The 10,203-nt window shown below is 48.7% G+C and overlaps 1 protein-coding gene across 1 annotated transcript; it reads left to right on the top strand.

The window, feature by feature from the left end:
* The first annotated feature begins 232 nt into the window (after window positions 1-232).
* Window positions 233-691, top strand: LOC136480647 (uncharacterized). The gene has a single exon (XM_066478129.1). The coding sequence runs from the start codon at window positions 233-235 to the stop codon at window positions 689-691; it is 459 nt and encodes a 152-aa protein (XP_066334226.1).
* Window positions 692-10,203: the final 9,512 nt, after the last annotated feature.

The following is a 10,203-nucleotide window of genomic DNA, read 5'->3' as shown; positions in this document are numbered from 1 at the left end:
TCCCGACCTCACCTCAGCGATGCTCCTCCATGAGGCCATGGCACTGCTACAACTGCACGCCCAGGCCATCGCCATCAACAACATCCGGAACCACGTCACCACCGTCCTCGACATCGACTCCGGTAACTTGAACCACTGGCATGATCAGTTCCTGCTCATCCTCGGGAAGTTTTCTCTTTAGGACCACGTCCACGAGGAACCTCCAGCCCCGATCTCCCCTGACTGGGCTCGGATGGACTGCGTTGTCAAGTCCTGGATCGTCGCCACCCTCACCGATGACCTTACCGAGATCATCTCCGCCCAGGGCTCCACTGCCCGGCATGCCTGGCTCGCCGTTGAGTCACAGTTCCTCGGCAACCGGGAGGCTCGCTCCATCCACCTTGAGACGCGGTTTCGCAACTTCATCCAGGGCGACCTCTCCGTCACCGACTACTACTACCTACTGAAGAAGATGGCTGACGACCTCATGGCTCTTGGCGAAGTGATCATCGACCGCACCCTCATCCTTAACGTGATCCGTGGCCTCAACAAGCGCTTCAGCCATGTCGAGGCCCTCTTGCGCCACAGCCGGCCCTTCCCCACCTTCCTGGAGGCTCATGATGACCTCATCCTCGAGGAACTCACATTAGAGAACAAGAAGGAGTCCCCTGCCACTGCTCTCGCTGCCTCCACCTGCAGCAAGCTCCTCTAGTGCTACCTTGCCCACGTCCAACACGGGCTCCGGGGGCGCTGGCGGCCCTAAGTCCTCCAACGGCAATCGCCGTAGCAGGCACGGCGGTGGTGGAAAAGGGGGGCCCTAGTGGCAGCAACAGCACTGGAGGCCACCACCCTCCCTCTAGGCGCCCAGCAAGTAGCAGCAGCAGCTGGCTGGCGGCTAGCAAGCCTGTCCGCCGGTGGTCGCCCCTAGCCCAGCGTCTACAACCCATGGATGGGCTCCATTTAGATGTGGCCAGGGGGTCCTCGTCCTCCGCTGGCATCCATCCCGGTGCCCCCTCATCTGCAGGCATAGCAGTAGGCACAACAGCATGCCCTCCTCGCCCAAGCAGCAGCCTACTGTCGTCGCTGCCCCTGATGGCTCAGGACAGTGGGTCGCCCTGGGGTACTACAACCCTGTGGCCGGCCTCCCTTCTTGGGACCCGACGGCCCTCGCCTCCGCCTTCAGCATGACATAGTTGACCCCTCCTTCGTCCAACGAGTGGTACTTCGACACAGGTGCTACTTCACATATGACATCTCAGTCTTCCTCCCTTTCACATGTTCTATTCTCATGGTATCCTACTCCTTCATCTATTATTGTCGGTAATAGTTCCATGCTTCCTGTTACTGTCACTGGCTCCACAGAGTTGTCCCCTACTTTACGTCTTAATAATGTCCTTGTGTGACCACAACTTATTAAGAATCTCATCTCTGTTCGCCAATTCACTATCAACAACAATTGTTCTATTGAGTTTGACCCCGCTGGTTGTTCTGTGAAGGTTCTTCCATCTCGGACCGAGATCATCAGGTGCAATAGCTCCGGGCCGCTCTATCCACTGCGCTTACCTCTAGCACACTCCTTTGTCACTCAGGCTCCCTCCCCACTGTGGCATTGGCATCTCGGTCACCCCGGTCATGAGGTGTTGTCGAAGCTTGCGTCTAGTGTTTCCTGTCACATTAGGATTGTTTAGATCTATGTCACGCTTGTCAGTTAGGGCATCATGTTCGTCTGCCCTTTCATTCGTCCACCTCTCGTGCGTCTAGCAAGTTTGATCTTATTCATTGTGACTTGTGGACATCTCCAATTGTCAGTGTTTCTGGTTACAAATACTATTTGGTTATACTTGATGATTGCACTCACTACTTGTGGACTTTCCCTTTGCGACTTAAATCTGACACTTTTAGTACGCTTGCCCACTTCATCGCCCACGCCTCTACCCAATTTGGTGCCCACATCAAGGCTGTCCAGTGCGACAACGGGAAAGAGTTTGACAACTCTAGCACCCGTCACTTCTTCCTCACCCAGGGCATCCATCTTCGTATGTCCTGCCCCTACACCTCGCCTCAAAATGGTAAAGCTGAACGCATTATTCGCTCCATCAATAACGTTGTTCGCTCCATGCTCTTTCAAGGCATCTATGCCTCCCTACTACTGGGTGGAGGCCCTCTCCACAGTGACCCTTCTATTTAACATATTACCCACCAAGACTCTAAGTTCTCCACGCCACACCTTGCCCTATACGGCACACCACCGACGTATGATCACCTATGAGTCTTTGGCTGCAAGTGTTATCCCAACATGTCCACCACCGCTCCTCATAAACTCGCTCCTAGGTCTGCCTTGTGCATCTTCCTAGGCTATTCTGCTCACCACAAAGGATACCGCTGCCTTGACCTCTCCTCCAATAGAGTCATCATCTCTCGGCATGTCATCTTCGATGAAATGGCCTTCCCTTTTGCTGAGCGCAATGGTCCTAGTCTTTCCGATGGACTGATTTTCTTGATGCTACTGATGTTGTGCCCGCTCCTATTGGACCGTTGAACAAGTTTTTGTCTGCAGGAACACCATCCAGCACCTCTGACGTCACCAGCGCCCCTGCCGGTCCCTCTAAGACTATGCTTGGGGTGCCCCCGATGCCTCCGATGGCTGCTACTGATCCCCCAGCGACCACTGCTAATCCCCCGGCGCTAGTGCTCTACATCATGCCTGCGCTACGGACGTCGAGGCCCCTCCCGCGCCACGTGTGGCTCAGGAACTGCCCAGCATGACTGGAGGTGCTCCACCTCGCCTGCTGCACATCCCGCCAATGCTTCACGCGAGCTCATAGTCTCCAACACCGACCGCGGGCTCCCCAACGCCGATGTCACCTCCTCAGGCACCACATGGGCCCCACTCGGGTTCCTGCCTGTTCGTCCAGACCGCGCCTTCACCTACCACTACACGCGCTGGCCTAGACCACCGCCTGCTCCAACTGCTTCTACAACCGCCGCCCCGGCTGCACCTACACTAGCCACCCAGGCTGCGCCTGCACTAGCCACGACGCTCCTACTGCCCAAAGGTGTTGTTGTTGTCCCTCCTGTGACCAAATAGCACGCCATAGGGCACACGTTCCGAAGAGCAGTTTTTGGATGCCTGCTACGTACCACGCTACGTCTATGTCACTCGATACCGAAGACCTTCCATAGCGCTCTTGCCGACCCCACTTGGCGAGCTACAATGGAAGAGGAACACAGTACCCTGCTGAAGAATCACACTTGGGATCTCGTGCCTCACCCCCCTCGGGCCAACTGTTGTCACCTGGAAAGTGGATCTTCAAGCACAAGTTTCAGTCTGATGGCTCCCTCATAAGGCACAAGGTGCGCTGGGTTCTCCGCGACTTTACCCAGCAGGCCTAGGTGTGGACTTTGATGAGACATTCAGTCCCATGGTGAAGCCTGCTACTGTTCGCACAGGTGCTCTCCCTAGCTCTCTCACGCTGTTGGCCTATCCACCTAGCTTGATGTGAAGAATGCCTTTCTTCATGGCAACCTGACAGAGACAGTTTATTATCAGTAGCTGTCAGGGTTCGAAGATTCAGCTCATCTGGACTATGTTTGTCACCTGAAGAAGTCACTATATGGCCTCAAGCAGGCCCCTCGTGCTTGGTACAGTCGCATGGCCACACATTTGCTCTCCCTTGGGTTTGCTAAAGCCAAGTCAGACACCTCGCTCTTCATTTACCAGTGCAAATCAGACACAGCCTACCTGTTGCTCTATGTTGATGACATCGTCCTCATAGCTTCCTCACCCAGCCTTCTTCGGTGGATCATCTCAGCCCTTCAGCGGGAGTTCGCTATGAAGGACCTTGGTGAACTACATTACTTCCTCGGTATGCATGTTCAGCGAAGTGGTGATGACCTTCTTCTTTCTCAGCAACAATATATGCTGGACATTCTTGATCGCGTTGGGATGGCAGAGTGTAAGCCGTGTTCAACTCTAGTTGACACCAATTCGAAGATTGCTGCAGCATATGGCACTCCTATCTCTGACCCTTCAGACTTTTGTAGTTTTACTGGAGCCTTACAGTACCTGATGTTCACTCAGCCGGATACTGCATATGCTGTGCAGCAAGTCTGTCTTCATATGCATGATCCTCGTGAGCCTCACCTTGCAGCTCTGAAGCAGGATTCTATGCTATGTTCGAGGCACTCTCCACCTTGGTCTCCTGCTTGCGACCGTCTACTTTCGGCTAGTCTTGTCGTCTACACCGACACTGATTGGGCATGGTTGTCCAGACACCCCAGCAAGTCCACCTCAGGCTATGCTGTGTTTATTGGTGACAATCTTGTCTCCTAGTCCTCCAAGCACCAGAACACTGGTGTCAAGATCCTAGTGCTGAAGCCGAGTATCAGCGCGGTGGCCAATGGAGTTGCTAAGGCCTACCTGGCTTGCGCCAGCTTCTCCTAGAGCTGCATGCCCCTCTTGGCGCGCTACACTGGTGTATTGCGACAACATTTGTGCTATCTACATGACCTCCTACCCGATACAGCATCAGCGAACCAAGCACATTGAGATTGATCTCCAGTTCGTCTGGGAGCGAGTCGCCATTGGTGATCTTCATGTTCTGCATGTTCCCACTTCTTCATAGTATGCGGATATCTTCACCAAAGGGCTGCCTTCTTCAGTGTTCATGGAGTTTAGATCCAGTCTAAACGTGTAGAGTGGCTGACTGATTCAACTAGTGGGGGCATGTTAGAATAGGCGCCTTATGGGCTGGCCATGGGCCTAGGCGCCCAAGCCTATCGGCTAGGCTGCCTCTAGGGATTATGGTAGATGATTATTGATTAGGCAAGGATCACTGTGGATTGGGTGTTTCTATAAACCCTTCCTGATCCTTGCCTATATAATGTACTCCATGTACCCATATCACACTACCCTAGATCTAGACATCACTGCTGGTTCAAAAACCCCACTTCACTGCCGGGTTTTGAACCGACAGTGGCATACCGGCAGTGATGGGGGTTGACATCACTGCCAGGTCCTTAAAAACCGACACTGATCTACAGGAAACAGTGTCAGTTCCTGGCTCCGCCGAGGGGTTTCTAGTTGAACAACACTACCAGTTTGTAGTGCCAAACGACAGTGACAGTTGCTTTAAGAGTGTCGGTTCTTGGCTCAAGACAGCAGTGTTCAGCAAGCCTACACTGTCGGTTCATGGATCAAACCAGCAAGTGTTGTAGTAAATATCAGTGTCGGTTCATGGATCAAACCGGCAGTGTTCTTGTAACTATCAGTGTCGATTCATGGTTCAAGCCGGTAGTGTTGAGCAAGACAACACTATCAGGTTTGCTTCTAACCGGCAGTGATGGTTACGACAACACTACCGGTTTGTTGCAACCAGTGGTGATGGCCCGTTCGTATTTTATTGTTTTATAATTTATTTTAATTTATATTTTTTCGTGGAATCAGGTTTCGCTTTATACACGCTACGTAGACGACAGGTCCATCAATATTAAACATTACAAATGTTACGATTACAATTCAAATGTTCTTATCCACATCTCGATCCCTCAAAATAAAAAAGAAATGTTCTTGGACTTCACACATGCTTCTCAGGACTTCTTACAATAATCTGGCGAGTCCGCTCTAGGCCATACTGGTCCTTGTACTTCATGAATTGTGCAATGAAAAATACTCCATCTTTTTCCAATACCTCGGCTAAGATGAATTTTGCCAGCTCCGATTGTAGTGCGACGATCTCCATGTCTAGCAAGCCTTTCGTGCTTATATTTCTTGCACTGTCGTTCCAAAAAAGATGATATCCAAAGAGGAACAGTAAATCATTTTGTTGAATTATTAACAGACATAAATGAAATGGGGATTATACACACCAACTTATCGGCTTCTTCTGATTTCCCGCCGATGTAGCGAAGCATTGCCCACATTACATAAAACCCACATTCATTGTTTCCCGTCGGCTGTGATAGGTACTTCCCCTCCATTTTGACAACCTTGAATGGGACCGGCGTTCCACCGATATGTCTTCTTCGGACACTGAGCAACATTAAAAGGAGAAACATTAGAAAGCGGTATGTGTGATTAGAAAATAATAGTTATTAGGATCGCTTACTAATCCAGCACTGCCACCAGTGCATCGAGATGATGAAATGGTTTTTTCTTCGAGTCCCACACCTCGAGCAGATTTTTAGCAAGATTAATACAAATGAAGACGAAATGGTTGCTGCAATCACAGAATCCTAATTATCGAATAATCTTAACGAAAAAAGAAGCATAAAATTAAAAGCCGAGAACACATACTCGCAGTTGTAGGCTAGAAGTATGTGGGTTTTCTTCTTCATCGTGAATTCGTCGAAAACAGCAATCAATCTCTATTTTAGGTCTTCCACAGTCACATCCATAGAGGCCTAGACATGTCCTCTCATTGACTCGCATGGGGTCCAAGAAACCTATGTAATCCCTATTTGCTTTTTAGAATGCAAAATTTTGCTATACACCTACATAAAATCATGGGAAGTGCTCAAAAGTTAACAATTTGTGTCTCGAGAGAGTAGTTAATTGTAATATCGTGCGTGTAGGGTACTTACATAGTCCACAGCGTCAACATTTGAACATCGAGAGAGCAGTTTCTGGTATAGCTAGAACAAGCACTCCCACTCGACATCGAACTTCTCTTCTTCAGGATATTGGAAAACATGTGGCGAACGGATAATAACCTCAAAACCAAAGTCATCCGTCTCTGTTGCTTGAGCCATGTAATATTCATGTAACTGGCGCATATATGTTGTTAGATTTTTATACTCATGATCGGGAACCAAAAGATTGCCCCTTTCATACTTCATTGCCGGTGTTCCCGTCCCTTGTACATCATAATAGATGTTCGCGGCCTCTTCCATGGTTAAATCAGGGTTGTCTTCGACTAACTTCATAATGTTCCTTAAATCTTTATTGTGTATTTCTTCGTCTCTTGTTGTAGCGTATTTATTCTGTGTTTGCCTTTCGAATTCGGACTTCAACAAAAACGGAGGCAGTGAGGCACATAGATTGAAGAAACTAACACAATCTTCCTTCGAGATGTGTGCTGTAAATTTTTCTTTCATCAAGGTGGTAACGCTGCCACTGAACGGCCTTTTTCTTTTCTATTGGTCCACTTTGGGAGCATTAGCGACTGAATCCAAGGACCTTTTCTGCGACTGCGAGGATGTCCTTGATCTTGTTTTGGGCTGAGGTGGAGGAGGAGGATGATGATGAGAATTCTGTTTTCCCGGTAGCTGATGAAGATGGAGGAGGAGGAGTCTCTTTTCTCGGGGCTGATGAAGATGGAGTCGGACGAGGAGGAATAGAAGGAGACCTCTGTCTTCTCGGGGGTGATGGCTCCGGATGAGGAGGGGAGTGATCTCTAGTTGGGAGATGGTGAGTGATCATCGCGGGTGGGCGAAGACTCGCAGTCGTCCTCATCATCAGAGGACAATTGATGGTCAAGCTTAATGAAGCGCTTGCGCCAGGCCACTTGAGAGCCCTTATTTTGACCAAGTTTCAGGCCTGTCTTCCGCTATGGGGTACTCAATGGGTATCTTGTTATACTTCTTATCAAGTATTCTGTCAATGGTGATGCGAGCGTACCCCAGTGGAATTGGGCAGGCCATTAATTGTCCTATCTCCCTACAGGCCAGGCCTGGCCGAGCGCCACCTTGTCCTTTGTCCATTCCTGACGGATGTACAACCTGACATTGATGGGTTCAGTGATGTCGTCCACCGGATGAGGCACATTTGCCTCTTCTTCGATCGAGCGAGGGTCGATCCACAGCTGCTGCGACCCCTAAACTGTGGGCTAAAGGCACTAGGAGTAGGGTTTTGATGGTACTACTGACCCCTTGGACAGCAAAATTTGCTCGACTCCGCTTCAACGGTCGCCTCAATCCGTGCTTCCATTCTGTCTTCCATCTCTTTTAGTCTCCTCAAATACTCTGCCTCATGTTCCGCTCTACCCCTCGAGCGGCTCCGATAAGTGTTAGATTCTTGGGGAATGCTAGTTTCCAAGGAACAACACCGGTTCCTCTAGTGCGACCAGGGTGCTCCTTGGTTCTGAGTGCTTGGGTGAGCACGTCTTTCTCCCTATTAGAAGTGCGAGTCCCTTGCCTCACCTCCTCAGTTACCTAGGAGATCCTCTGGATGAGTTCGCTCATGGGTTGATTTGAGGAGCTAAAGCTCCCGTCCTCGGCGTGCCGTACATTTCTCCCCATACAGTATAATACCGATCTAGGCTCCCAATCGGCTGTCTCAACCTAAACGCCTTCCTCAGCTAAGGCGATCCATCTTTTGAAGTTCTGCTTCAAATTCTGGCATCTTTTTGGCGTAGCCACGAGAGCCGAGATGATGAGGATTCAGTCGCTTTCTGCGAATTCTCCTTATTCTTCCTGCTTAGTTCTAAGTACTCCTCGGATAACCTATATTCCTTGAAATCCTGCCAGAAGTCCTTCTGCTTGCTAAACTGTCCACCATCGAAATCTGGCTCTTTATTTTGGAGGACAAAATTCTTGTACAATGTCCCCTTGAAATTCTTGAAGCATGTCCCCATGATTTCTTTTGCTTTTTTCTTGACTAACTCCCTGTCATACTCAGCTAGGAAAGTGAAATACTCTAGGATCTTGACATCCCATATATAATCCTTCTCGCTTTCGGGAACCCTCCACCGGTCATCATCTTTTCTAATCCACTTCCTGTACTTAATCGGGATGAAGTCCCTAACAAATAGCCCGAGGATAGTCTTATATTTGGTCAAAGCTATAGGCGGTGAGAGTGGATCCCTGAATTTATCGAACTTAGCAATATGCCAGTGTGCATTCCTACCAACATGAATCTTTGACATGCCTCGCTTGGATCTGGCCTGTCCTGCTACTCGAACCCTTTGGCTCCTTAGCCGGCGAGGCTCCTGCTAGAGACACCAAGTAAGCTATGACCCTCTCAATTGATTAGCATGTGTGGCTACATAGTGACATGATACCAAAGTTACCTGACCATCTTGGTCATTTTGACCCAGATCGGGCAGGCTAGATGGGGTCCATGGCTGCTTGTTCTCACTGACCTGATTGACACCATCACTAATTGTTGGATCATGCGGCTCTCCTATCCCAGCGATATCAGCCGCTTCTTAGTTGCCGATCAGTTCTTCGGCGATGGGGTAACAGGCGACGATGAGTCATGGTTGTGACACGATCGTGGTTAGTTTTGGCCGCGGACAACTACTAATAGCATATGTTCATATATATATAATATGTTTAATGCAAAGTCTAATAATAAGTCCACATACAACAAAGTCAAATAATAGCATATGTTCACCTAGAACAAATTCATTGTTTGATTGACCACATACAACAAAGTCCACCTACTGTTCTATGAAACTAAGCCTACATCAACTTCCAAATAAGAAAAGCGATGACCATAGCCATAAATAAAAGCATGACATCTTTCCAAGACCAAGGAGCAATTCTCCTAATCTTCACATCTCCGGCGGGTGGCTTCTCTTCGATCTCCAGTGCCAGCGGATGGCCATGGTTTACATTCATTGGACCATAGTAGGCCGGTTGCCCATGCTTTGTAAGGTAGGCCGGATGACTATAGTAGGCCCTCAAAGTTTCAGCTTCTGTGTTGTATTTTTTGTGCAAATTACCAGGGTAGCGATTGACTTGAGCATAGCAATCTTCCCAGGTTCGATAAATCCTAGGCATGTGACCAACATGCACTACATACCATGCCATGGTTGCCTATACATTTAAGTAAATTAGGCATGTGGTAAGTGGTAATGGTAACTCACTGAACAAGAGTTATTATTCAAGTTATATGGCCAAACTAAATCTATTTAATGTTCTTTATCCTTGACATGATAAAAAAATAACCTCAATAATTGGACTGTCTATTATTCGGAGATCAATGTGGTTTAGTAATCATACTTGCTGCTGCTGCCGAGCCAATTTTAAAAGTTGTTTTAAACTTTTTTTCTAGAACAAACATCTATAGATGCCTTTTTTTAAGCATGCTATACATTCCATCAAAATCAATTGACACTCTACCTATAGCGATTATACCTGTACACATTTGACAAGAATCCATCAATTGACACTCTACCTATAGCTAAACCAAGGAGTAACAGCATGTAACTCAATCGAATAGGAATCGACTGCTATTGGAAGACAACAACCGTGGGGCATTTCATCGAACACTTAGCGGGC

This window comes from Miscanthus floridulus, chromosome 9 (assembly GCF_019320115.1).
Source record: "Miscanthus floridulus cultivar M001 chromosome 9, ASM1932011v1, whole genome shotgun sequence".
NCBI lineage: Eukaryota > Viridiplantae > Streptophyta > Magnoliopsida > Poales > Poaceae > Miscanthus > Miscanthus floridulus.
Note: the sequence above shows the minus strand (reverse complement) of the source record. Positions and strands in the feature narration are given on the sequence as shown.